Source organism: Kwoniella shandongensis, chromosome 5 (assembly GCF_008629635.2).
Source record: "Kwoniella shandongensis chromosome 5, complete sequence".
NCBI lineage: Eukaryota > Fungi > Basidiomycota > Tremellomycetes > Tremellales > Cryptococcaceae > Kwoniella > Kwoniella shandongensis.
In genome coordinates this window covers 737642-765099 of record NC_089291.1, presented here as the reverse complement: position 1 = coordinate 765099, position 27458 = coordinate 737642, and the positions used below count along the sequence as shown (strand labels likewise).

General features: G+C 51.0%; 10 protein-coding genes and 1 non-coding gene across 11 annotated transcripts; 7 read left to right on the top strand and 4 right to left on the bottom strand.

Moving 5' to 3' along the window:
* Positions 1 to 128: 128 nt before the first annotated feature.
* Positions 129 to 4254, bottom strand: CI109_102972 (uncharacterized protein; the record flags this gene model as incomplete). The annotated part of the gene is made up of 8 exons (XM_032001357.1): positions 129 to 341; positions 448 to 556; positions 615 to 673; positions 732 to 755; positions 819 to 1331; positions 1397 to 2071; positions 2126 to 2255; positions 2312 to 4254. 8 exons carry the CDS (start codon positions 4252 to 4254, stop codon positions 129 to 131), a joined length of 3666 nt encoding a protein of 1221 aa, XP_031864247.1.
* Positions 4255 to 4529: 275 nt separating this feature from the next.
* On the top strand, positions 4530 to 5243 carry CI109_102971 (uncharacterized protein; the record flags this gene model as incomplete). The annotated part of the gene is made up of 1 exon (XM_032001356.1): positions 4530 to 5243. One exon carries the CDS (start codon positions 4530 to 4532, stop codon positions 5241 to 5243), a length of 714 nt encoding a protein of 237 aa, XP_031864246.1.
* A 136-nt stretch (positions 5244 to 5379) lies between these two features.
* CI109_102970 (di-trans,poly-cis-decaprenylcistransferase) lies at positions 5380 to 6602 on the bottom strand (the record flags this gene model as incomplete). The annotated part of the gene is made up of 6 exons (XM_032001355.1): positions 5380 to 5505; positions 5595 to 5754; positions 5808 to 5909; positions 5978 to 6094; positions 6154 to 6296; positions 6405 to 6602. 6 exons carry the CDS (start codon positions 6600 to 6602, stop codon positions 5380 to 5382), a joined length of 846 nt encoding a protein of 281 aa, XP_031864245.1.
* Positions 6603 to 6960: 358 nt separating this feature from the next.
* On the top strand, positions 6961 to 8300 carry CI109_102969 (uncharacterized protein; the record flags this gene model as incomplete). Its single annotated transcript, XM_032001354.2, has 3 exons — positions 6961 to 7175; positions 7288 to 7666; positions 7734 to 8300. 3 exons carry the CDS (start codon positions 6961 to 6963, stop codon positions 8298 to 8300), a joined length of 1161 nt encoding a protein of 386 aa, XP_031864244.2.
* A 430-nt stretch (positions 8301 to 8730) lies between these two features.
* CI109_102968 (uncharacterized protein) lies at positions 8731 to 10710 on the top strand (the record flags this gene model as incomplete). Its single annotated transcript, XM_032001353.1, has 1 exon — positions 8731 to 10710. One exon carries the CDS (start codon positions 8731 to 8733, stop codon positions 10708 to 10710), a length of 1980 nt encoding a protein of 659 aa, XP_031864243.1.
* A 363-nt stretch (positions 10711 to 11073) lies between these two features.
* Positions 11074 to 15181, bottom strand: CI109_102967 (uncharacterized protein; the record flags this gene model as incomplete). Its single annotated transcript, XM_065967219.1, has 5 exons — positions 11074 to 13619; positions 13691 to 13930; positions 13986 to 14051; positions 14098 to 14966; positions 15033 to 15181. The coding sequence occupies 5 exons, from the start codon at positions 15179 to 15181 to the stop codon at positions 11074 to 11076; spliced, it is 3870 nt and encodes a 1289-aa protein (XP_065823291.1).
* Positions 15182 to 16378: 1197 nt separating this feature from the next.
* On the top strand, positions 16379 to 17092 carry CI109_102966 (60S ribosomal protein eL18; the record flags this gene model as incomplete). Its single annotated transcript, XM_032001351.1, has 3 exons — positions 16379 to 16543; positions 16617 to 16988; positions 17057 to 17092. The coding sequence occupies 3 exons, from the start codon at positions 16379 to 16381 to the stop codon at positions 17090 to 17092; spliced, it is 573 nt and encodes a 190-aa protein (XP_031864241.1).
* Positions 17093 to 17617: 525 nt separating this feature from the next.
* Positions 17618 to 17732, top strand: CI109_102965. Its single transcript, XR_004236733.1, has one exon. It is a non-coding gene; the product is annotated as a 5S ribosomal RNA (ribosomal RNA).
* A 797-nt stretch (positions 17733 to 18529) lies between these two features.
* CI109_102964 (uncharacterized protein) lies at positions 18530 to 22337 on the top strand (the record flags this gene model as incomplete). The annotated part of the gene is made up of 12 exons (XM_032001350.1): positions 18530 to 18794; positions 18854 to 19305; positions 19375 to 20091; positions 20153 to 21027; positions 21089 to 21247; positions 21312 to 21377; positions 21431 to 21505; positions 21572 to 21588; positions 21648 to 21730; positions 21819 to 22028; positions 22094 to 22179; positions 22250 to 22337. 12 exons carry the CDS (start codon positions 18530 to 18532, stop codon positions 22335 to 22337), a joined length of 3093 nt encoding a protein of 1030 aa, XP_031864240.1.
* A 766-nt stretch (positions 22338 to 23103) lies between these two features.
* Positions 23104 to 24261, top strand: CI109_102963 (uncharacterized protein; the record flags this gene model as incomplete). Its single annotated transcript, XM_032001349.1, has 3 exons — positions 23104 to 23362; positions 23559 to 23737; positions 23908 to 24261. 3 exons carry the CDS (start codon positions 23104 to 23106, stop codon positions 24259 to 24261), a joined length of 792 nt encoding a protein of 263 aa, XP_031864239.1.
* A 256-nt stretch (positions 24262 to 24517) lies between these two features.
* On the bottom strand, positions 24518 to 26795 carry CI109_102962 (uncharacterized protein; the record flags this gene model as incomplete). The annotated part of the gene is made up of 3 exons (XM_032001348.1): positions 24518 to 25775; positions 25975 to 26339; positions 26481 to 26795. 3 exons carry the CDS (start codon positions 26793 to 26795, stop codon positions 24518 to 24520), a joined length of 1938 nt encoding a protein of 645 aa, XP_031864238.1.
* Positions 26796 to 27458: the final 663 nt, after the last annotated feature.

The following is a 27458-nucleotide window of genomic DNA, read 5'->3' as shown; positions in this document are numbered from 1 at the left end:
AATCAGATACAAATTATATATGTAAGAAGGACAAACACCAAGCACCCGCTCCAGTATAAGAAAGTAGTACATTCCTCAGTATAGTCCACCCGATATCAAACCCTGCCATTCCCCATTCCAAAGATGCGCTAAGATGGACTAGGGAGGGAATTCACTGGATCGATAATATCCCCGTTTTCCTCTTCTGCCTTCTTCGCCTCCTCTGACATCTCAACGCCGCTTGGTTCTCCGACTCTGAGCCCGCCAACATCCTCGTCGCGGTACTGCTTTGAGATTTCGTTCCACAATCTACAACCTCCCACGAATACGTTAAAATCGATATATCGATTATGCATAAGTCTCTGCGCGCGCCACGGACATCAGTTCAGCCCAGTCTCGTCACGGATTAACAAGCTGTCGCGCCGCAGGATACACTCGATGGACAGACGGGAAGTAACCATCACTCACAAAAAAGTAGTCCCTAACCTCTGTCGATAATTTTGCTCGGGCCATGATCGGACCGTATTTGTCCAAGAAAGTCTTGATATACCCATCGCGATTTATAGCGGGGATGGGTCTTTAACGAAAGTCAATCTTTGTTAGTCCAGATACAATTGCTACTGCCGGATGCTCACCCCACTTGATCGACCCATCTTCCCCAGCACAAGGCCAAAAACCGCCTTTCGTACGAGATCTACCAGCAAAGAGTCAATTCCAACCAATGTCGCACACGCTCAAGACCCATAACTCACATAGTGTAATCTCAAAATATGGTCCTATCAGAACAAAGATATCACAGTCAGCACGACATACCAGATCCACACCATCTTGTCACTCACCTCTTCCGGTCCACGCAGATTATGGCGATATTTCCCTCCATCCCAGATCTTGTCCAGCTCAGGAAGGAGATCCACCAATGTCCCTGGTACGATTCTCGACGACCATTCAGTCAGATCATTCTCCCTCTTCCCCATGAATGGTCCGGCGAGACCCAGCTCGTCGTGGTTGGGTATCTGAGTGGTCAGCATCGGTAGTACGACGGTGTACAAGGGATCAATAGTCATCTCCGGACCTGGGGAGAGTATCGACTCTGGGTTGTGTTGCAGTGAAACATCAGGAGTTGCTGGTCGATGGTCGTCGCGCTCATCTTCTATACGAGTGGGTGCCGGGAAATCATCTGCATCGAGCTCAACATCTGGCATGATGTTGTCGGCTGCTTGTTGAGGCGGAGTAGGAGGAACAACGTCATCTAGTATCAGTCGAGCAAAATGGACGTTCTGGTCTGATCGATTACTTTCCGGTTCTGGCCTATCTGAGCGAAGTTTGATTGTGAAGTGGTTAGGTCGATCGATCTGTGAAAGGGAAATTCGGGATCTTGAGTTCGAGATTACGGTAAACAACTCGACATCAGACTTACCACTTTTCCATCGTCAAATATCGTTGCCTTGAACTCCCCTTTATGGAATACGGCGAAGTGACATTCCAACGCCTCTTTGTATCCCACATTCCCCAGTTCCTCTGGGCAGATAGGACATCGCCAACCTGTGACCTCACTAATTTGCGTGGGTTCGAGTGCTACTGGCGGGTGGTAGTAAGTGATCGTGGCTTCGCTACCTTTGATGGTACTGGTGGATGTCTTGGTGGGCAATGGGGCGAAATATGACGGCACTCGTGTTGCCCAGTATGGCTTTGGTTTAAGCTCGAGTTCGATATTGGGGTGCTTGAGCACGGTGAATATGAGAGGGAAGTTCATCGGTAGTAGTTGGCTTGGTGGTTCGACCCATATCTCTGCAAGGGCGAGAAGGTCGTGACATTGTGTGTCACCCACAGCGAAAGACACCTCGAAGCGATATGCTTTCACTGGTCCTCTCAGGACAGGTAGTTCGATGCGATATGGCGTGGGAACCAATAAGGTCGACACTGTGGGATTACTGGAGTTCAAAGCTGGTGACAATGCATCCGGTGTTGACTGTGAGATTCCACCACTGACGGGGATCTGCACGCGTTGCCCCTTCGGAAACTGGACTTGCGTTTCGGGCTTTTCGAATACGAAGTTGTTAATGTGCAATGTGACTTTATGCACAATTTCCCTCTGAAAAAGATGAATCAAAGTCAGCGGATGCTGACATCAACATTTGTTACTCACTGCTCCATGGTAGACTGTCACTGTCGCGCGATTTGGCACGAGCCCGTTTCTAGCCTTCCATGCTTCTCGCGCTGCGACATTCGAAGTCGAAGGAAAGACTAGTTCGTCAAGCTCGAAGACGAGATATTGTCTACGAATATGATAGTCAATATCGCGGCCGTGCAGTGATCACCAAGAGTCACTTACGCGGTTCTGAAGTACTCTTGCCGCTCTCCCTCCCACTTCGCGAAGAAGCTTTCAAATCCAGATCGACGATGATTTATAGCATCCGGCCATGTCCGTTTTCCCTTCCTGAAATCTTCCACAAGAGTAGCGAGCTCCGCTTCACGCTCCGATGATCTTTCTGCTCGACGTTGATAGCTAACCGACTGCGGCAGTTTTGGATACCTAGATGCCACCATCCCGGTTATTGAACCCCGCACATTACGATATAGTAATGGCGTTCGCAGCTTCTTTGGATCGGGTCGATTTGATGTGAATGAGATGAAAGTCCTCGTACAGGTTTCAGCTCGTAATTCAACCAGCTTTGACTTTCTTGAGAAAACATTGGAAGGAGCTTTTATACGGTGTCGCAGATGAGGTTCCACTTCGAGTAACGGTGTGTCAAGGTCACCTGTCAGATCCGGATGTACATGATTGGCGGGTCTTGTGGTTGTTGTGCTTGACGTTGCAGTAGAATCGATGGCTATACGACTGGAACCGGGCGGTCCACTCGTGGTCTCAGAGCTATCTTGAGAGTTTGGCGATTGGTTTGCGAGGAGTGTCCGCTCAGGCGATGGTTTCCGTTGAGTTGTTGTTCTTATTGGCGACTCATCCAATCTTTCGACTTTCACCTCCAAAGATCTATCTGCCTCTCCAATATCCATTTCATCAACATCTTCGTCATCTAGCATGGTCAGATCTACTATCTCTCCTGGTACCATTCTCGCTGCGGGAGCGACGGTCGTTCCGCCTGATATACGAGGACGCTTGTTGTTCCGAGGAGACACATGGTCGCCTTTCCGTTTGTGAGGGGAAGTTGCACGAGAGGGGAGAACGACGGCATTGGGATAAACGGGGGAAGGTGTCTGCGATTCCTGGGATTGAGAACGGGTGCGGAAAGCAGGATGGCGGGGTGAGGGAGTTGGAGCGTCACTCCGATGAGGGTGAGATGTTTGAGACAGCTGCGAAGGTTGATAGGGGATATGAGACGACGAAGCCGTTGAAGCCGACCGAGAAGGTCCAGGTCTAGGATGTGAAGAGGCAGGGCGAGGAGTCTGTGGATGAGATGGGCCGGGTGTAGCAGTCTTGCTAGATTTAGGGGAGGATGGAGAGGCAGACGAAGACGAACTGGGACCAGGTAGTGGTGAAAGAGAAAAGCTCCGTGGATTGCTCTGAGTCAGAATGGTCCCAGAGCCTTGTGAAGAGTTTGAGGGTGAAGGGCGACGGATTGGCGGTGGTATTAGTGAACGGCGCCGGGCAGAAGGAGAATCCAGTCTGTTAGCTAAAGGGCGTGAGGACGGTTGATTTGCTGAAGACGGTCGCGGCGACGATGACGACAGGTTGGACGAGCGCGAAGGCACGGGTGTCCCGTTTGATGTTATCGAGGAGAGCAGGTAGTGTAAAGGCAGTTTTGTCGAAGAGCCAGCCGAAGGGAAGGAAGGTTCGGTAGAGGTTCCAGCCTGTTTCCTAGCTTTCCTATTCGTAACTGTCGACGAGGATGACGAGCTGTTGATTCGGCGGTGTGACAGAGACCTATTCGACTCGCCTGATACCCCAGCTGAAGCTGTTGAATCATTTTTCAACCGATGTCCCACCGAAGACCTTGAAACAGACGATCTTGAGATGAGTAGAGCACTATCTTTGTCGTACTGGTGTGTGACAGTCGATGTTGACGATGTTCCGTTCATCTCGTCGTTCTCGTCTTTGCGCTTGACCACGAATGATATGAGTTCGAAATCGTCGTCATCGTCGTCCGACTCCTGTTTGGCAGTCCCAGCAACTCTGTCGTTCTCGTTCATCTCGATAGGTTCAGGTGATTCCGACGGCTCCTCTTTCACTCCTCCTCCCTCGCGGACATCACCAATTCGGCGGATACTAGTGTTGAAAGGGTTCTTCTCGGAGGTCGCGATCGAAGGCGGGGAGGACATCCCTCATATTCGTTATTCGTTTTGGCTCATGTCGATGCATGAGAAGGATAAGAAGGAATGAAGAGATTTAATGATGTGAATTGATTTATTTCTGGTCGCGCGTCAACAAAGGGAAACACGCCGAAGAATGCCAAAGGAAGAGTGGAGGTCACACCGGTGAAATCAAAATGTGTGGATGACAAAGCCTTTCTTCGTCACTCTTCTTCTGAACAACATCGCATAGAATACATTCAGACGGATATAACAAGCCAGGCGGACAAGCAAACTCGTTCATCATGACTGCTGTTGACCCTTCTTCCTCTTCCTCCACCACTTCGACCCTGCCACGACGAACAACCAAAGCGACACACCCCAATCTCCCTCCGGGTCTGATCCTCGACGAGAATGGCAAGGTCTGTAAAGTGTGCAATTCATGGCAAGATTGGGGCAAGATCAAGAAGAAGGGTGGGAGCGTAGTGACCAGTGGAACAACCGGTGTAGGTGAATCAAGTGGGGGTTCGGCAAAGAAAAGTGGTGCAACGGCGGCGGGAGGAATGGCCGGATTCGCCGCTATGATGAGCGGTCCCTCTATTTCGACGACATCAACAGCGAAACCTAAAACGGAGACCACGTCTCCCGTATCACCCATAACAACCGATCGATCCAACTGTCCTCCCGACACTGCCTTACTTGGTCGATCAACATGGACTTTCCTTCATACCACCGCAGCTTATTATCCCCTCCAAGCGCCACCGCAAGCACAATCCAATATGATCAACTTGCTCTCGTCCCTTTCGCTCTTGTACCCCTGTTCATGGTGCGCGACGGACTTCCAGAAGGATATGAGGAGAAATCCGCCAGATGTGACGGGTCGTGAAGGGTTGATGAAGTGGTTATGTGAGAGACACAATGAGGTGAACACGAAATTGGGCAAAGACAAGTTTGATTGTGGGATACAAAATCTCGATAAAAGGTGGAAGGATGGTCCGGAGGACGGAAGCTGTGATTGATTGGTTGTGTGGAACTGCGTATGGCGGAATCGCAAGGGGTAAAGGACAATGACGGAGACCTATAGAGATTCGTAGAGTACACTGCTCAGATACACACATATATACACCATGCCATACCATGCATGCGCAACACGACTCATAATAGACCCAAACGTTTCATCCACACCTTCTGCTGCCAACCTAGCAGAATCGGGACCATATCTGACAGTCCAAATTCTGGCCAATACGTCTTTACGAAATGCAGTTGCGTGTCATCGCAGGCCTGGAGTGAATAACATATCATCAGCATTTGGCTCTTAGGTATATCATTGTTTCTTGCGATAACTGTCGGTGGTAGGAAGGGCCACCCACCTGCCACATCATAAAGTCGCTCAGACGCTTCACATCTGAGGTTCTGACCAGAATGTCCAACTTGCCCGCGTCTCTCGGAGAGTAGAACAGTTTATCGTCCACAGCAGCTACGGCCTGAGATGTCCCAAGTCGATCAAAGACATCCCTGGAAGTGATTTGGCTATTTGATAAGAAGGTCAGCGTTGAGCTCGGGCTCGACAGTAGTCAACTCACCTGGATGATATTTGTCCATCGCGTATGTCTTGGACAGTGCTCTTCATCGCAGTGGTAATCTCATCCCTGGATGTGTACGGACAGCAAACGTTGAGCACACCACTGTGATCGTCTCATCAGCATCTGGTCTCTGAATTGGTCAATTCACTCAGAGTTCGAACTACGCTCACTTCTTGTGATTCGCTGTCATCTCTTCCATCTCTCGGACTGCTTCTTGCACATCGGGCGGTAATAATGCGACTTGTCCAATGAATCTTATCTTGACACCGTACTCCTCTAACAAATCACTGGGGTGCAATTGTCAGCAACTCATGTCGGTTAACAAAGCGTAAAGAGTATCGCTCACCCATGCTTGCACAGTTCGGTCAAACGTTGCTTTGCAAGTTTCATAAGAGCGTTCACTTCTCCTTCTGATCTGTTGAAATTGTCTATTGAGAATGCGTATACTGATACAGCTCGGATTCTTAACCGTAAACAGATCTCGAGTGTCTGACCAGCAAGCTATCAGTACAACTGATCTCTACCTTCCTGTCGTTACCTGGTTACCGTCAAGACATAGTGGCACGGTTGGAGCTGAAACTTTATTCCTTCACTCACTCGCCGTAATGCATGAAAGCCTTCCGAGTGTCCTTCTGCTACTTTCTTGCCAAGCTCCCTGGCATACCGTCTATTGCCATCCATCACGAATCCAACATGTTGCGGAACGGGCCCGAGCGAGAGCAGGAAGAGAAGTAAAGAGGTAATGAGGGAGAATAGGCGGTGAACCAGAGTGGTAAGGAGCGGAGAGGGAAGCATGTCTGCTGACAAGAGGCTCCTCGACCAGCGAGGGATATGATCGTGATGTTGCGCGTTGAAGTGATCTAGGTATTCTATTTTCCTTCTCCTTGTTTGGCCATAGCAAAGGAATGGACAGTTCAACTTGTCATTTCCAGTTCGGCGACTTTCGCGTCATCTCCACGTGGCAATCACCTCCATACAAAAACACGCACCACTACCACCACCACCACGACCTCGGACTTCCCATCGGATGGACATCTTCTCCCCAACTCCCGTTCTCCGTCAGTGTGATCAACAAAACCACTCCACGTATCAGACTTGCTTTTCTACAATGCTCTCACAATCACGAACACGTACCATCACACTCACCAACATCATGCTCCGACGAAAACTCTCAGCTGGGCTCTTGAGAGCCACCAACCCATCTCCTAGCTCAGTCACTCCACTATGCCCCCCCTCGCCTGCCCGACCGAGGTCAAGGAGCCTTGCTTCTGCTGTGTTGTTGAGCTCGCAGAGGAACTGGAAGAGTGAGACGGTCGTCACTCTCAAGTCCGAGTTGAAGAAGAGGGGTTTGTCTCAGCAAGGCAACAAGTGAGTGACCTAACCCATGGTCACATCATTCCGATATACACGCTCCTCTCGATGGTGGTGGAGCTCAAGTTTGGTTGGACCTTGCTTATGTGCATTATCGATCCACTCTCAGGTCTACACTCATCTCCCGACTGGAATCAGCAGAGACTTCCTCCATACTCCCACCTCTCCCTCCCTTCCCCAACAACGCCAGGACACTCTCCACCACAGCTACCCGATCCCAACCACCTAAAGCTACCAAGGACAGCACCACCGCCCCCGGTCCCGCTACTTCCGTTTCTGCCGACGCGTCCGAATCAGTCACCTCTACCGGACCTCAAGTCTCTTCTCAACGAACAGAAGCGCTCAAGCCTGAACCTGTTGCACCAGAGCAGATCACAGTCGCTCCTGGATTGCCGGAGAGCAAGGTCGCTGCGACGCAGAGTGGAGCAGCGTTGGAGACGACCAGTTTCCCATCGGTCAAGGTGGAAGACGAGATTGAGCAGATCATTGTGAGTGCGGCGGAGACTATCGTGAAACATTTACCAGAAGCTGACCACGGATTGATTACTCCCGCAGCCCCTCACACCTGACAACTTCTCATCCAACGCCGCACTCGCCTCTTCCTCCGCCCCTGCCTTGCCCGAAGGTCCCGCCAAAGTCCTCACCGTCGCCTCGGCTTCTACCCACCTTTCCGGCGGTCCCGTCCATGCGTCTCACACTTCTACCGACTCTCACTCGCTCGAAGTCGCTGATGCTGCACCTGACCTCTCTTCCATCCCTTCTCTCGCCTCATTGGCCGGCAGCGTTTTCTCCGCACCTTCTTCAGCCTGGAAAGCGACAGGACTCAAGTTACCCGAGGTCGGTTTGCCTAAGGGCGGTGACGGTAAAGGAAGCGAATACAAATACGATGGGAAGGGTCTTAACGAAGAGGAGAAGAGAGGAGCGTGGGTCTTGGCAGGTGTCGTTGGCTTAGGTCTTTTCCTCGGTGGTGGTAGTCGAAAGACTGGCAGTGGGAAGAAGAGTGCTTCTTCTCACAGCGTCGAGGGTTTGGTGGAGGAGGGAAAGAAGTTGGTCAAGGGCGATGCGGCCTGGGAGAAGGCTAGTGGAGCAGGTGTGGTCGGACATGGATCTAGGAAGGATTAAGCTGCGTGCGTTAAGATTGTATTTATGCGGAAGGGAAGGGGAAAGCCCAAATGAACTAGATGAAATATATGAAACATCATCCCCATGCAATATCATGACCGAGTACCTCGTGCATAGAGACTACCTTGTCTCTGCGAATTTCCTTCGTTGTCAATGCATGCAGAATTGGGCATTTGATACATTGGGTTGTCATTGCCGTTGACCAGGAACGTTGTCGGTGCTGGGAGTGACGTGCTTTGCATTGCTTCCCTCCACCTCGCTACGTCCACCCTGCGCATCACCGCATTCAGTGAGATCAGACTTATTTCCGACTCGATTGTGATATCTGATTTCACTACCCATCACAATTCATGACTTGAACGACTGTCCTTCTTTGTTAGTGCATTGCACTATTACTGCACTACACTGGATGTCTTGATCTGCAAGAATAATGACATATACGATACCTAGTCCGTCGGGTTCTTCATCATCATTCACTTCTTCCCCTATCCGGTGTTCACCGTTATCGCAACCACCGGTCTATGCGCCTACTCGTACGCCTTCGCCCTCTCCATCGAATTCGTCGTCGTCGTTCCGATCACCATCGTACTATCACGGTCTGACCGAAGCGAGACCTATCCCCACTCCTCGTTCGACAAGACGATTATCTAGTTCGACAACACAATATAATCGATCACCATTATCTCCCACTGCTACGACGACCATCCGTCCGCCCGCTGCGGTCGGAAACGTCTCACCGAAAGATGGTCCTCCAACACCGCAAACCCAAACACAAACACAGGGTACCCCATCCCCCTCTCCATTATCCCGCTCACATCCTCTACTCGGTTCGTACCCCCTCTCTCTCCTCCATTCGAGAATGTCACACGCCCATCCACCTCATCAACTTACCCAAGGATTCTCCCTCCATCTCGGTTCGTTAGGAAGGGGGAAGACGTGTCTTCCGGAATTGAGATGTCCAAATCATTTGGCAGTACCGTTCTCTGCGACGTATTACGATTTGGATGTGGATGATCCCGACTGTTCGTCCAGTGGTGGTGGTGGATCATCCACGAGACAGACTCCGTGGGTAGGGACGGTAGATCTCCAATCGCATTATTTCGACATGTACAATGACCATCGTCCTGCGGAGATAGGACAAAGCGCACCACCCTCTTTCCCAGGATACAAAATCGCTCCCCTCGGTCAACTCCAAGTATTGGTCAAAACTCCAACACAAGCTGTCAAGGTATTCTTGATACCGTACGACTTGCGACGTCTCCCAGTCGGAGGGAGGTTGTTGGTCAGAGAGAAGAGTTATGTGCGTCATAACAAAGCGCAATCGCAGCAGGACGAAGGGGTGGTCATCACACATCATCATCATCGCAAAGAACGGTTGAGATATGCAATCCAGTTACAATTCCTCTGCATCTCCGAATCCCCTCACAACAACGCCAACGCAAGAGGCGACTCTCTACAACCTCCTCGTAATTCATCGACAACTCGAAAGTATAACGGTACCACACCGTCATCATCTAGATGCTCGACCCCTACGCCGATGTCAACTTCTGCGCGACAAACGAGGACTGATAGGGCGTATTATGTGTCCAAATCTCTCAAAGTGGTATTCACCACCTCACCTCTCGAATCGGACGAAACTCTACGGACAGAACGAACAGATGAAGTGGTCGAACCGTCTATCTCGACCTCCATAACTACAGTCTCCAAGCCTTCTCGCAGGTCGTCGTCGGGGGGTCAAGGAGTGGTGGAGTTTGAAAGAGGAAGGAAGGTGGTTGGGTTCTCGCCTGGTTCATTGGGTCATGATAGAGGACACGAATGGGAGATGATAAAGAGGCGGTGGGCAGAGGGGGCGGCGGCTGGCCAAGATTCGCCCAGTGAGGAAACGAGGAAGGGATCGAGTCGCGGGTCAAGTACGCGTCGAGCACGAGATGTCGACATCGACAAAACACGATTATCGACACCGTCATCAACTCTTCTCGACCACTCTCGTTCACCAACGGGACCATCATCCAGTACGGATATACTATTAGGTTTGACCAACCACGATATACCAATACCGACTCATAATCAACATCTCCCCTCGTTACTAAGTACGACAAGTCCACCCCTGTCTTCTCATACGCCATTACCTATTCTCTCCCCATTACCGATATTATCCCCTCGACCGACACGTCAACAGTCAAATAATCACCTAACACTTTCCAGTGGTCCGACTTCGCCAAGACCGATCTCGCCTGCGGTAGCGTTGGGTTCGACAGTCACACCGACCGTCGCCGTCGTACCGACGATATGGAGTCCGAGTCCGACACAGAGGAGAATGACAAGAGAAGATGGGTTGGAAGAGAGGGAATTGAGTGAGAGATTGAGGAAGTTGGAATTGGGTAAGGGTAAGCACAAAGAGGGACAGTAGAGCCCCCGGACAAGAGTGGGGCGGTGGTGAGAAGGTGTAAAGAGCCAAACCATCGCAAGGTGATCGCTCATGATATGTTGTAATGCTCGTCAAACTGTTGTCATCATTAGATATGCCTGTTGTAATCTTGTATATTTTATGCTAAGAGAACTTTGAATGTCCATGGCACTGCATTCGAAGTGATCAATTGTAACCCATATGAATTGAGAAAATATTGAACAAGCAAACCCACTCTCCCTCTCTCTTCGAAGGCTACATATACAAATCAAGCAACTCATCTATATACAAGCCAAAAGGCTCCTGTCGACTCATACAGGACACAGGAATCGCGCTTCATCTCGTATGACAGTTCACCCACTCCTCCTACCGCCTGTCATCAGGATTAGCCACCTTCAATCCCTGTTCTCGCTTGATGACTTCCCACATTGTCGTTGGTCTCGTCGGTACAGGAGAGATAATACGATTTCTAGCTGTCGCTATCGATGCACCTTTTGAGCGTGGCGTTGGACTTGGTGTAGGTCTTATGGTCGTACTTGGCGAAGCGAATGGGTCATCGTTTTTTGCTTTGAAGCTCAACTTGGCTCTTGGCGTTTCGAACGGATCTTCGCTCCCTGACCCAGATCCAGATCCTGTATTTTTGGGAGTGGTAGTGGCAGTTCCTCCCGTCCTATTCGTGGACAGGACTCTCCCCTGCGGCGGTACTGGAGAATAACTCGACATTGGCGAGAGGAGATTCATAGGTAACGGCGTACTACTTCCTCTCTTGTTGATCGAATTCACGACATCTTTTACCGGTCTGCGATGTTGTACTAATGGAGAAGGGACTGGTGATCCTGAAGGAGGAGCTGAAGGTCTTTCAATCGCCGAGGTAGTGAGTGTGTCGGAGGTGATACGCTTCGGTGTAGTTGGCGAAATATGTCGAAGTGTCGTCTTTGATATCTTGGATTCAGGCGTCGCTGACGGACTATGACTGACACTTCGAGATCCCGGAGGCATAGGAGGATCGAGTCGACTTGGTAGCATTACTGGACTGGCAAAGTCTGCACCGTTGAACACTACAGAACCAGGAGTGTCGGTACCCATCGTTCGACCATGACGATGATGTCCTCCTCCCAGTGGCCGATCCAATGAAGATGAGGTTTCTGATACGAGAGGGGAGAGCATATCACCTTCGTCCATCTCGTTCCCCAGCTTTTTCGTTGACGTCGCTTCGACAGGGGATCGTCGTCCGGTGTTCGGGCTCGAAGGTGGCTGGGTAGAAGACACGGATCTATCGATGATGGGTATCGATTCCACGCTACTATGCGACGCTTCTCGTTGAACGACCACCATATCCCTCATTGACTTAGCCGAACTGAGACTCGCCAAGCTGGGACCTTTCGCCTGTGCATATTGCGGAAGTCCCAGCGCATCTGCTCGCCAGCTAGATGGAGGATGAGTATCTCTAGTAGGCGATGCTGACGAAGAGTATTCGGACGAGTCGATCTCGTCATGAGACATCACGGGCCAAAGAGTGGGCTGTGGCGCCGGGTCGCGAATGTCCATTTCTCGCTTCGTAGTGCTCGACTGACTGTTCCGGGGACCGAGAAGGGATGTGATACCTCCAGCTGCCATTCTCTTGAAAAATGACTCGCTACGTTTGATCGGCACATACGCCTCTTCGACAGGGGAAATTACAGTGGGCGATTGCTGTCGTGCTATTTGCGCTGCTTGTATTACACCCTCTTCAGCATCGGACAATGCGTTCGACTGGCAAGATCTGTCAGACCGCTGAGAGCTGGGCAGCGAAGTGATCGAGTGTCGCTGGGATGCTCCTGGTGGTACCAGCATTCCAGCAAGGTCGAGAGGATCTGAAGGCGAGAGCGTAGGTAGTTGATATTCGGCAGAACGAGGGCGAGAAGACATCGAAAAGCGATTTCTCGAGACATCAGAGTATGGGTTCCTCGACAATTCGGAGTAAGGGTTGGACATCGAAGCGATCTCGTCGAAAGTGCCGATATCGGATCTTGAATCTCGAGGAGTGGGAACAGGACCTCCTTTGAATGGCGATAGTATGGGAGCATCATCGTCCTCGTCATCTGCTTCGAACGGATCGCTATCTTCTTCGTCGTCGGTATGTTGTCGACTATTGAGCAAGCTCTTCGCTGATTTCCAGTGACCGACACTCTCATCCGATGGCATCATCCAATCCTCATCATCCTGATTGTTTCCCCTCACACTTCTCGAATCCTCATCTCCAAACATGTCGATTCGAGTGTCTCGGATAATGCTTGCTGAGCGTACAGGCACACCGGAGGCTGACGCAGCTGGTGAGCCATGACGAGCCGGAGAATAGTATCGCGACCTGTTTCGCTGAGTTCGAGGACCACCAACAAGTCGAATACCGTTTCCCACCCGACGAGTCGATTTCCTCAGTGGACCACCCACACCGTTCTGATCCTCCGGCATCTCATCCTGAACCTCGGCATAGGGGTCTCTCTGAGCCTGCCCCGTACGGCGAGGAGCGAGCTTGCTGGATATACTAGCAAGAGTGGCGCCAATCGCACCCATACCGAGTCCGATAGAGGCGCCTTTCTCCCTTCCTGCCCATGCAGCATAGGCAGGTTGCTCGTCCTTCTCTTCCACCAGATTCTCCATCAACCCCTGTCCGCCTTTCTCCCTCGAGCCGTATGGTCTACTCGGAACTCTCCCTCTTGGTCCCGAAGATGGCCAACTTGGTATGGCAGAAGCGGATTGTTGACGTTGTCGCCATCTTCGCAGGTATCGCCATAGACACAACCCGAAAACAACAGCGAGGAAACCGAGAATACCGAGAACAAGCCCAATCTTGATGGGTGTCGTAAGGGGATGACTATGTGCTCCAGCATCTGTCGGACTAGCTCCAGTACTCGAAGACGCGCTAGTCGAGACTGGAAACGTAGGCATGCGGCATCAGCACCAATGACTTTCAACGCTGAGAGACTACGTGGATGTCACGCACACGACGATGGTACACCAGAGACACCTTTGGAGGTGGATTGTGCTCCAGATGTTGACGTGGTCTTTGGAAGACTCTGCGAGGTCCCGCCATTGACAACGCTTAACTCACCCGAGGTGGAGGTAGCAGTACTGGAAGTCGCTGTACTTGCGGCACTGACGGGGGTGAATGAGCTGACCCAGGAGTTTGAACCGCTATTCCAGATGTGGACACCTGCATCGGCCGGTTCTCCGTCGGCATAACCTGACACACCAAGTCAGCTTTATACTACCTCCAGCATGGTTTTAGTCCAGCTTACCTCCAAAGACGACTACCTGATCTCCACCAACAGCGACCACCGAATGATCGAAGCGAGCACCGGCACCTGGAACAAGTCGGCTTAGGTTCCATATTAGCTCACTCACCTTGACCTTCGCTTGCGACCTGTTTCCAAGAACAATTGCCCAGATCCAGCTCCCACCCATCTCCAAAAACTTGACCTAATCCGGCATTGGCTCCGCCATACATGAAAGCTTTGCTCCCATCCTCACTCAAAGTGGACCCTGCCCCTCTTCTCCCTTGAGGGGCAGTACCGGACACAGAGACCTCAGTCCAAGACGGTGTGGTAGAAGTGGTATCCAAGCTATATATCTTCGAGTACGGTTGAAGAGCGGCGCTCCCAGTGGTGGGTGACGTATATGCGCCTCCAAGAGCAAGGAGAGTACCATTGGGCAGAAGCATCGAAGTATGATGATATAGTCCGACTGGAAGACTAGGAAGGGTTGAGAAGGTCGAAGTGGTTGGATCGAATATGTACACATCTGAGAAAGTTGCTCCTGATCCATCATCCTTCAATCCACCCGAAAAGTATGTCTTGCCATCGTTTCCCGTAGCGGCCGAGTGATATATCCTTCGCATCGGTTCTGAGCCCAAGGAAGTTGGCTGATGAGTGAAGTTGACAGAAGGGGTAGTTGGTGCGACTGCTATTGTCCAAGCTGAATTCGCAGCCGTTTGAACCGCTTCGCTGGTCCCTCCATCTCCTCCGAACGAGAGTAGCTGCCATGTATCGCCCATGTGACTGATGGGGGTGATCGAATGCCATGATGAAGTCGGAGCAGAAGGAGTGTTGAATGTGGAGAACGGAGGGGAGTTAGTGGAGAAGTTGGATGTTAATGGAAGAAGTAAGGTCTCGCCAGTATTAGGGGAGTTGGAATAGGAGAATGAAGACGAAGGATCGGTCTTTCCACCTTGGATGAGAAGTGTGGGTGGAGAAGGGATGTAAAATGCCGCATGGCCCCAGCTGAAGAAGACGGGATGTGGTCAGTAAGGGGTGTTTGGTGAGTTGGTGGTTTCTATTGCGACTCACCGTGAAGCGATATCGGCAGCTCGAATGGCCGGAGCAGCCATCAGCAGAGCGATTAACGGTAACCCAGGGGTATGTCGAGCAACGGATGTCATAGTTGTTGTAGAAGATCCAGTCTCGGGACGTCTCTTTCGTCTGGCCGGACTAGACATGATGTGGAGGCTGGTCGTGACTTAGCGATATGTTTGAGAAAACACCTCTAATGAGTAATCGTCATTCAGGTATGTAGGGACTAGGGCAGGTATAGGTATTTAGTGTTGGCAAGAGTGAACAGGAAAACAAGATGAGGTTATAGTATATGACGTTTTCACAATGCGAGACAATGACAGTTGTTGATGGAGTGAGATGGGACGGCAACAGAGTAGAGTATCATTCAACGAATGAGTCTGTCAAGTTGAGTGATCGCACGTTTGGGTGGCAAATCGCTCGGCCGGGACTGAAACTCACTCGACGGAGTCGTTCTACTTGCCTGACGACCCGAGATCAAGTGATGAAGTGTGTACTCGCTCTGTATTGCTGTAAGTGTGTTTAGCTTATGACGTGGTGCTCCATGGTTTCTTGCATGCTTACTTCACTATGTAGCTTTCTAGCTACCATCGTGCAGAATACCTTATCGCCCGTACGGTCGTAGCTCAGGCACCAACATGATAAAGTCAGGCGCGGGACAAAGTGAAAACATACCCTGAACGAAGTAGGATATCCTTGGCCTCGACAGTGTCGGAGATAAAACCAGCAACAAGTAAATCCGACAGATCTCACAAGTGCCACACTCCCTCCTCCTCTTCCATGTTTGCTTGTCGCCGAGTTTCCGCCGTCTACCAGCAACGGGAAGTTCTACCCATTCCCCCTTTCGCTCGCTGCATACAGTCCTGTGAGAGTCTACTGACTGGTTCGCTGTAGGCTCTCTGCTCTGTGTCGAAGTATCGATTGGTGCGTTCCAACAATTTAAAGGTTTCTCTTCTTCTAACAATCGACTTGGTAGGTCCGTCAGCAAAACTAACACAGTGAGTACACCTTCTCGGTCAGAGGTCACGACGACATAGCAACACAGCGTACGAACGATGAGAAGGATATGAGATGGAATTGGTTAGGGAGGTTGGAGGGGATGTCGAAACTGTCGAGTGGAGTGATTGGAGGTCGTCATGCCGAGGAAAGAAGGGAACGGACGTGGAAGAGGATGGCATGGGATGCGTAGGGGAAACTAGTGGATGTGCTAGGGAGCGGACGTTGGATAATGTCAGGAGATTGAAAGCTGACAATACGCTTCTTCACTCTTTCTGCAAATCTTCTTTTACCGAATTTACAATTCCACCTCGTCACTCTACCAATCACTCTTGCAACTCCTCCAGATGGGTATCGATATCCGTCACCACCACGTCAAGAAGGGAAACCGACAGGCTCCCAAGTCTGAGGACCCTTATCTCCTCTTGCTTGTCAAGCTCTACCGATTCTTGGCCCGAAGGACCGACTCTAGGTTCAACCGAGTCATTCTCAAGAGATTGTTTATGAGCAAGGTGGGTGGTGTTGTTGTTGGTGGACTACAAGAAGGAAATGGAGAGTTGACGGATTGTTCGTTTTGCCTGATAGATCAACCGACCCCCTATTTCCATCTCCCGAATCGTCAAGGAGACCAAGGGTTCCAACCCCGACAACTCCAAGACCGTTGTCGTTGTCGGCCCTATCCTCGACGACGAGCGACTCCCCGAGGTTCCCAAGCTCTCCATCGCCGCTCTCCGATTCTCCACCGCTGCCCGTGAGCGAATTGTCGCCGCCGGCGGTGAGGCTATCACCCTCGACCAGCTCGCCCTCCGAGCCCCCACCGGTACCAACACCGTCCTCCTCCGAGGCAAGAGGAACGTCCGAGAGGCCGTCAAGCACTTTGGTGGACCCCTCAAGGGCGGTAAGCCTTACATCGAGAGCAAGGGTAGGAAGTTCGAGAAGGCCCGTGGTAGGAGAAAGGTCAGTCACATACTTTTCTCTACTCTCTTCGTGGTATATATCACTGACACGTGTCATCAATCCTACAGTCGAAGGGTTTCAAGATCAAGTCCACCCACAAGTAAACTGGTCGTCACAAGAGCTAGAGAAACGTTCTGGAGACGTGGATTACGAGTGGTCATGGAGTTGGCAGTGGTGGCGCTTGGCGTCGTGGTCATCGGGATGTGACATATTCCTCATGCACCTTATCGAGACTGCTTGTGCGGTGTTGCAGAGACTTGGGCAGCAGTTGGTACGGGTGTAGTCTGAAGACGCAGCACCGCAAAGGCTTGGGCAGCTGTTGGAACGATTGTGAGACTGAAGGCAGACTTCTGGTCATGGGAAGGAATCCCGTTGGCGGTTTATCCAGAGAAGCAGTCGAACACAGCGAGTCGTCCATGTTGAGATTGAACACTTGTGTGACCGTGTGACGGTTGCTGACAAAAGGCTGGTTCAAGACGAGACGATTCAACTGACACTCTGAATATGTCATCAACGTGAACTACGACGAAACCAACTCTGGTCCGAACGCGATTGCTCCTGGTGACAACAACGCACTCTTCACTCGTTGGGATCAGCTTCATATACTATCCTGACAGGCTCTTTTCATCTACGGCCATAGAATCGAGAAAGTGCCGCGTCCCGTCAGATCCGCGAAGCGAAGCTCGTTATCGCTCGGTCAGTACCAAGGTCGGGGACGACTTGGGAATCCCGAGTGCTGTAGTTTTTGCTCCTGTCCTTGTTGACTTCGCTGATAGTGTAGCAATATTGCAAGAGCGTCGAGGGAAGTGTGTTGGGCAAGGTGAAGCTTTGTCATTATAAATGAGAAGCCGTCTTTGCGTACTCACGATCTCCAGCCTCAAAGGTTGATTTGAAGCAGATTCTCGTAGTAGAGATGAAATGGAAAGCGGGCGGGGTGCTCATAGGACGAGAGGGTCCCGATTGTGTGCACGATAATTGCGCTTTTACTTTTTATGTTCTACACACCATCCCCTGCCACACATGTCCTACACCCGCAATGTATCTTTCGATAAATAGGCGTGTGGATAGGAAGGAATAGACCGTGCCTGAATACCCCGGCCCAAACAGGGTTCGATTTGCTACCGCTTATTTGGTTTGAGTCTGTTTGCGGGGTACCGGTAATCAAATCACGGGACACTCGCACAGATCTCCCAATTCAATGCAAAACACAACAGAGCAAGGAGAGGGAGGGAGTACGAAATATGGTACGGGACACTCGGCCAGGGGTTATCGAACGAGTGAGATTGCGATTGCACAATTAGCATGCCACAGATCTTTAAATTCATATCATCATCTTCACGATCTAGCTACCAGCTATCTCCAAACACGTTTCAACACAATGGGAGGTGGTCGACTAAGGATATAGCAGAAAGACCGTGTGATCACTTGACCACAGCACAGAGCACGCACCAAAGCTCAACATCTATTTTTACACCATTCTTAATCAGTGTCCATCGTCTTGATCTCACAAAAGCATCACAAAGGTAAAAGAAGGCCAAACGATGCGATATCCTACCTTCCCTGCCATCCTGGCGACATTCCCACTCGTCCTCGCTCAAACGTGCTCGAATTATGGCTCACCGTCAGACGGATCATGTCTCTGTCCAGCGGGGTTCAACTCACCCTCAACGGCCGATTGCGCGTTACCCGTTTGCGGCGGTAGTCTGTATACCCCAGCTGGGGCAGCACCTGGTGGAACGGGAGGGTTTGGGAATGTTAGTACCGGTTGTGGGTGTAGTGATGGATGGACGGGACCAGGATGTACTGGTGAGCTTCAGAACACTACACCGGGCGAGATTGAAGCTGACCAAGTGTCCCTGTGATAGTTTGTACTTCTTCGCCAGCTTGCACCAACTCCCTCACACGATATCTCAACTCTTCCACCTCCCTCGCGTCTTCCTCACTCAACTCGACCCTCACCTGCTCCAACGCTCCGACGGTATACTCCACCTCCCAGCTCTCGTGCAACGTGATTCAACAGACCCTCCAATCCCTCTTCCCTCTTGCTTCAACAGCGACCATCACTCGTTCGCTCAATACCTCCCGGACACCCGGTGGACAGACCGTCTTGCGAGAAGCAGGATTAACCAATGCAGATGGGGAAGTGTTCATGCAATTGTGGTATGATGGAGTCGAGCAGTTTTATTGCATGGCGAATGGATGTAGTCAGACTGTGGGGACTGATTCTGCTGGTGGAAGTGTGAATGCTTCAACTTGGCAATGTCCCACTTTGAACTGTACTTGCAGAACGGGTACTACGTTCTGTGGTGGTGGATCAGTAAGCTTTGCTCTCCCATCAACACCGCTACCATAGGGAGGAAACTGATCAGCTATACGATCCACACAGTCACCTTCCCAGAATCTCACTGGTGCAATCAATGTGCTCAAAGGTCCTCTGACAATCGACTGTTTTGGTGGAGGTACATGCAATTTCAAGCAAATGTTCCTTCAAGCGCTCTTCGGATCCAACGGACTCGAACTGTCATCTTGTTCGATTGGCGAGTGTGTCGAGCAATTCGTCATCGACCAAGCTCTAGGAATCACGAGCACCACCGCTTCAAGCGATGGCTTGAGCGGCGGTGTTATAGCTGGTCTGGCGGTCGTCGGTGCGATCTTATTGGCGATCATCGGAGTCTTAATATGGGGTTTCATGGTGCGGAGGAAAGCCAGAAAGACAATGCGGACGGACGGCGTACTCGACAAGTCGGGAGGTGTGGGAATCGCTTGGGAGGGAGTTGGATACGAAGTTCAACCTGCCACTAGAGGATCGTTCTCGAAAGTCGGCGCGTGGCTGAAAGGGGTGGGAACGCAGAATCCTCCTAGACCAGAGGAAGAGAAGGGCGGAGGAGTAGGTCCAAACGGTGGGAAGATAGTCCTGAGAGATTCAGCTGGTCAGATACCTGCGGGAGGATTCTGCTGTATCCTTGGACCGAGTGGAGCGGGAAAATCAACTTTGGTCGATGTCCTGGCAGGGAAGAGAAAGACGGGTAAAGTCCAGGGGAGGGTAGGCTTCACACGACAAGATGGTGGTACTGGACGAGTGAAGATTGGCTACGTGGATCAGGTGTGTGGTTCTCACTCTCTTAACAGCGCGGGTTCGTCTAACAGATTGTTTTGAATCTCAGTCTGATGTCCTCTCGCCCACCTCGACGGTCTTGGAGACATTGCTCTTTGCAGCTAATCTTCGACTGCCAGAGTCCATTCCGTCATCTGTCAAAGCTCAACGTGCCCACGAAGTCCTCGATCAACTACACCTGACACACATCGCCGACACCAGAATAGGTTCTTCCGATCATCGAGGTATATCAGGTGGAGAAGCGCGAAGAGTATCTATTGGCATTGAGCTCGTTGCAGCGCCTGACGTCCTGGTTCTTGACGAACCTACCTCCGGACTCGACTCTGTTTCGGCATCCCGATTGGTCAAGCTTCTCAAAGGACTAGCGGAAGAAGGAACGACAATCATTGCTTCGATCCATCAGCCCAGTTCTGCTCTCTATCATGCCTTTGATCAGGTCGTCCTGCTTTCAGGTGGACGGCAGCTGTACTTTGGTCCCGGTGGAAGTCGACCCGCTGAATATTTTGCAAAGCAGGGGATGACCTGTCCGGAAGGGTACAACGTTGCCGACCATCTGTTAGAAATCGCAAGTGGTCCCGTCGATGGAGTGACACCGAGTGGCGTTATAACAACAGATGACGACAGGCAGAGGAGCTCATCGACAAAGTCTAGTTCGAATTCGAATGGTGAACACATTCAGACTCTCAACGATGGATCATCTGACGGCGGCTCACCGACCGCAGAGAAGCATATCAGCTATCCACCAACTTCACAATCTCTTCTGCGAGACTCAACAGTCGATGCGAGCCGTGATCTGGCAGGTCTCGGAGCGAGTCAAGTGAGAGGAAGGGAAGCTTGGTGGAAATGGCCGAGAAGTCATTGTGCAACGACATTCCTCACTCAAGTCGAGATCCTGAGCGGAAGGGAATGGCGAAATCTCAAAAGGTGAGCTGATCATCCCGTCATAGACCTACTGCGTCACACCTAATCATTGTCTATTGTGCAGGGATAAGACGCTCTTCGTGGCACATACTCTACTCGCTTGCATACTGGGTGTGTTTGCAGGCGGGCTGTACTACAAAGTCGGGATCACGATCGCAGGCTTTCAAAATCGAGTGGGAAGCTTGTTCTTCCTTGGCTCACTGATCGCTTTCTCTTCTCTGAGGTATGTTCATCCATGTCACGCCATAGAATGTGCTGATGGTGACTAACAACCTGACTCAACTCAGTGCCCTGTACAATCTGGTCGAAGTGCGATCGCTTTTCTTGCGAGAACGGTCGGGTAACTTCTATTCGTGAGTCCGACTGACTTGAAGTTATCGCAGTATTGACCAGTGGTAACTTGTAGGCCACAAGCGTGGCTATTATCTCGTGTCATATTCGATGTCATCCCCTTGAGGTTGATCCCGACAATCTTGGTCAGGTAAGTTACAGCAACAGCCGTTCCAGTTGTTTGTCTTGACTGACAATACTTGCTTTCTACGCCCAGCATCATCGTGTATTTCAGTAAGTGTAATCGATCGTCAGAGTGGCGGAGCAAGCTGACGTACATCAACTCAATTTAGTGGTCGGATTAGCACACGACGCCGCGAGGTTCTTCAAGTTCCTTTTGATCATCGTAGAGTTCTCCCTTGGCATGACCTTGTTTGTGAGTATCGTCATCATGCGCAGACGTGCGAGGAGGTCAACTGCGGATTAATCATTTATACATGCTGACCACCACGGATTGCGAACAGAATTTTCTCCTAGCATGTTTGTTCACCCATGGAGGTGTGGCAATCCTGCTCTCCTCGCTGTGCAACCTGTTCTTGATGACGTACGCCGGATTCTTCGTCAACATATCTCAGATACCACCGGTGTTGAGGTGGTTGAGGTATTTTTCGACGTTGGGATATACCCTAGAGGCGTTGGCGATCAATGAGGTGGGCAGTGGACTTCAGATTGTCGTGAGTACAGCTTTGCCTATACAGCTCGATATCAGTGAGGGGTCCCTGAACTGTGATACTCCCAGGACTCTCTGAACGGAGTGAAAGTCGAGATTGGGGCTGTCATCATTATGCAAACGCTATTCGGCTTCAACTTGGGAAATTACTATAGGTATGTCGATATGCTCTTTAGCTCTCGCCACGTCAGAGACTCCCGCTCATGTCCTAACGCCCTATGACAGAGATGTGTTGGTGTTATTCGCTTTCATAGCAGGATTCGGGGTATTGTTAATCGGAGTCGTGGGATATGTGCTTCGAGAGCGTAGATGATCTAGTATAATAAAGGGATGTACATAGTAGATTTGACGTGCCGGCTGTGTGCAGTCGACGCTCTGTAAGAGAGAGGTATGCGGTTCAGCATGAACCAATGGGCAGATATCTCATTGCGTTAGCTGCATCGAGAAGTCCTCCTCGTCAACATCAACTCTGCCCCTCCGAGTGCACACTCAAGCTCTGCTTTATTACCGACAGAATCTCAACGAGAACGAGAACGAGAACGCACGCGTAACTCTGATCTGTCAATGATCAACTCAAGCCGGCAGCATACACACTGTACCGGCGCCATTCAATAACGGCAGAGATGTCAAATAGGCGCGATGATTCTTATCGGAGTATTATTTATTGTCTTACCCTTTTCCCCATTTCCCCTTTTCCTTATCAATCAAACTATGATCTGCCGAACTGCAGACGTTACGTACGTACGTAAGTGTCACAATGTCCATTTTGGCTTTCCCCTTACCTCGAGACCGTACCGACCTGACCTGCCGATCGGTCAGACGGCGAGGCTGATAACGCCTCCGCGGCCTCGGGAGGGGAGGGGAGGGGGACAGCGAGATCCCCGGTCAGATGAATGGCTGATCGACCCAAGATATAACAGGTTATACCGTATATATTATACAGAGGCGGATCTATCTCTTGAGCGTGTCATCTTATTTACCCACTTATCGCGATATCTGAACGATAATCACCTCACTCACTCACTCATTCACTTACTCACTCACTTGGCTCTTCTACTCTTGTTTCTTCCAATCACACAATGCACGCAGTTTTCCTCGGCGCATCTCGCGGTATTGGTCTTTTCGCACTTCTCACCTTGCTCCAATCGTCTGATCAAGGACAATGGACAGCAACGCTCCTCCTTCGTAAGCCCGAAGCGATCACTTCGGACCCCCGATTCAAAGAATATCTCGAAAAGGGGAGAGTGGAGATCGTAAAAGGGGATGCGACGAATGAGGAGGATGTGAAGAAGTTGTTCCCTGTCGGGAAGAAGGTGGATTTGATCGTGAGCAGTGTTGGTGAGTCAGAGTGATTACTTGCCGCTGTATACCGTCCTTGCCATCCTACCCTGCGCTCGCGTTCCTGATCGCTCTGAGCGGAGCATCAAGCGGAGCGGAATATGCACAGAGAAGACTTGTCTCCGAACTCTCACGTTCAAACACCTCACGCACCCACGTTGAACAACGCTAATCTCCGCACCGCACTCCTCCGCAGGCGCAACACCCTCATTCACTTGGACCGGTCTCCACATCGACCAGCCCAAACTATGTATGGACTCGACTCTCGCTCTGCTCCACGTCCTTGCAAAGTTGGAAACACCATTACCTCGTGTCGTAGCTGTCAGTTCTATGGGCATTGGAGATAATCACAAGGTCATGCCTTATGTAATGCAGGTGAGTACGGTGTGTGGTGTGTCGTTGTGGGCTGTTTCTTGTCCATGTCGGTCGCCTTGTCCTTCCGGTCGTCTCAAGTAAGATCGTTGTCGTAATGACATCGTTCTCTCTTTCCATTTCATATCATTCATCCATCAACATGTTACACTGAATACTGACTTATGTTACAGGCCGCCTACTCTGCACTTCTCGCTCGACCTCACCGAGACAAAGAGGCACTCGAATATCTCCTCCAAAAAGCATCTATCAAACTCCCCCTCCCTTCTCATGCACCTGACAATACGTTCTTGCCCGAATCCGCTATCGCCTCTGTCAGAGACAACTTCTTACCAGAGTTGATCATCGTCAGACCTGCTGCTCTAGTAGGCGATGATGCTCCGCCCAAAGAGAAGGAGAAGATTAAGGTTGGAGAGGATCTGAGTACTTATACCGTGAGAAGGAGCGAAGTGGGCAGGTTTATTGCAGAGGATTGTGTACCGGGTAAAGATGAGTGGGTCAACAAATTCCCAGTCGTCGGGTATTAGTTGTGTCTCCTTTTGAATTTCCGGAAAGTCGAGAATGGATGATTATTTTGGGCCCTTTAGGTTGTGTATAGGTTGATTGGAGTCTATAGTCTCTTGGAGTATCAATGAGAATGCAATTCGTATGATGTTCTCGTGCCTCGAAATGATGACCACAACGAATCCCATCTCAGCCCTACACGCCGATATCGGACCGAGTACATTGCGCAAATACATCCGGAAGACATAACAACAGTACGGACTGATACATACCTCGTCGTTATTTGGCTAGTGGCACCAACATCGACTGTGCCCTAGACGGCGGCGCGCTCGTCACAGGCGTAGGTGGTTCGATCTCGAAATGTGGAGTGGTGATGGGAATGGCAGTAGCAACGGCGCTCACTTCTTGTCCCTGGCTCGGAGACCTAGCTGCTTCGCTTTCACCTGCCGTTGATGAGGATGTGCTCGCGCTTCCACCTTCATCCACTGCAGTCACGATTGTCGGTGACTCCCCGTCGTCCACCTGTTGAATTTGTGTCGCTTCACTCGACGAGTCTCTACCACCACTGCCTTCCGCATCTCCTAGTCCGCCTTCGTTCACCTCATGTTCTCCCTCTCCCACACTTCTCCTTCTCGTCTCCTCGCTTTCTTCCCAACTCGGTGGCTCCCCCACAAGATCTTGCATACCCCTACTCCCTCTTCTTCTCTTCTTGTTCTCAGGCACCTCACCCAATTTCACACCTGCCAAATTCACCGCTTCCCTACTGCTCAAAAACTGCATTTGGGCTACATTCAACCCTGCCCGGGGAAGGTTGGAACTTTCAAAACTTGCTCTTACAGCGGTATCTGGGATAGGACTTGAGATGATCAACGAATGTGTAGATTGCCAAGGCGAGCCACCGTACGGCGATGTTGCCATACCGACGGCCCCACCCGCCAATGAAGGGTGAAGACTCGAGATTGATTCACGACGGAACGATGAGGCTGTAGACGAAAGGCGCGAAGTCGAGGGATGAAGTAGATGGGTTTGAGAAGCTTGTCGTTCTGACATGAGCATCGGCCCCGCAGAAGTAGTCGGAGAACGAGACGGTGCCAACCCAGCTCGAGAGAGGAAATCTCGGAATGTCGAACTGGTCCGAGTACGGAACGTACTTGGTGGAGGGACGGACGTGGCTGTACCGGCTTCGACGTCGAAAGAGGGAGATGACATCGCTTCGAGATAGGTCGGCGCTTCGCCCCACCCTCTGCGGGTGATGGAGGCGGAACGGATATGCTCGGATGGGAGAGGTGTGGATGTGGTGAATGGAGGAGCTGATTGAGGGGTCGGTACGTCCGGGGTGCCGGGAGTAGGCGGCGAAGCTCGCATACTTGTCGGTCGATCATTGCCCTGGTCGACAGAGTCGTTGTTGTTATCCGTTATGTCAGTTTCGCCATTGTTGCGCAGGTCCGCGGATGTATCTTGGAGAAGTGCTTCCTCGATATTGGCGTCGTCGCCCTCAGAGAAGGACTCGTCTGAAAAGCTAGAGTTGGAACGTTTCCTGGGTATGGAGTCAGCTGGTGTTCATACGAGTGCCTGCGATCGCTCCCAATACATCCAGCCGTTATTCGCTTGGTCGAGATCTCCGAGTCGGACCTCAGATACCATGGAGCGAGCGCTTCTGGGACTCGATCACGATATCATAGGTCCAACTTTGATGCACTACTCGCCACCGTCTCTCACTCAATCGTGGCACTCACCTGACCAAAACCAACTCTTCATCTCCCGCTTCTTTACTGTACACCGGTAACGTCCTGACACTCCTTCCACTCTCCGTTCTTCTCAAATTACGTCCTCTAACACTCCTTCTTGATCTCCTCGCAGACCCCGCTCGAGCTCCTGTTCCTGTTCCTGTGCGTGCTGTCCCGCCCGCAGTGTTATCACCACTTGACGAAGTGAGATTTGTGCCGGTGGCTAATTGTTCAGCTGTGAGAGTGCGACTCGAGTCTCTACCTCTACGAGTGGGTCGAGAGAGCGGTGTGGTAGAGCTTGTATCGGATGAATTGGAGGCAGTAGTGGCGGATTTGAGACGGAAGAGTTTGGCGATTGCGTGTCGATATTTTAGCTTGATGGGAAGAGGCAGTTCGATTTGTCAGTGAACGTTGTCCGCTCCTACAGTAAACACAAAGCCCCATATGGCCGGAGAGCGAGAAAGAAGATGGACAGCACTCTTGTAGAGATTGGGTGGGAAAGCTAGTAGACTCACCCCTATACCCAATACAATACACAAGACAGCAATCACAACTATCGGAATGACGATTGCCACTATTGGGTTCCCCGTCCCACTCATATTGCCATTCCCGTCGACATTTGCACTCGCGACATCATCATCAGTCTGAACGGACTCGGACGAAGATCCCACAGTATCGGTAGAGGTTGATGGGACTTGACGGCGGATGAGAGTGAATGTGGGTCGTGGTCGTGGATGGGGATGAGGTCTTGCCTCGATGAGTGTGAGAAGGGTAGCGAGGAGGAAGAGGGGCACGGACGAGGATCCGCACATTGGCGTTGGTATGAGCATGAAGTGATCACCGCTCTTTGCGAAGATCAGACGCAGACACGAATCCGGTCTCAAGGCGGGAAAGGTAGTTGATATCCACAATATGACTCGGCCGTGTGTGTAGTATTCCGCAGTAGGTGATGAGACGATTTCCGTTCCAGACAATCAAGGTAGGTAGATAGATAGGTAGGTAGGTAGGTAGGTAGGTATGAGAATCTTCTATCAACCAACTATGAAACAAACCAAACTGCAGCGATCAATGCACTGCTGTAACTATCACTGTCACTGTTGAAAAGCGCTGCTACCTGAGTGCTGATTGAAACTGCGTCATCTGACGAGTGACGAGTGACGAGTGACGAGGTAGACCCTTTCAACACGTTTGAAAGGAGGCGGAAGGGTGCGTCCGTGGAGATTTGTTGTAAGCAGGCGGAAGCGAAAGCGATTGCATAGCAAACGAGTTAGTATTAACCCTACCGCAGTGTGAGTGAGTGAGTGTGAGAGAAGAGATGCGATTCGGTCATATCGGGCATAGTGTCATTGCTATTCGTACTGTATAATAATAGATCCCACAAGGCTGTGCGGAATATAACGACGTAAACGTATCGACGCACAACGCACAACGCACAACGCACGAAATCAAAGTAAAAAGCACACGCATACGCGACGACTACTTTAGTCTACTGA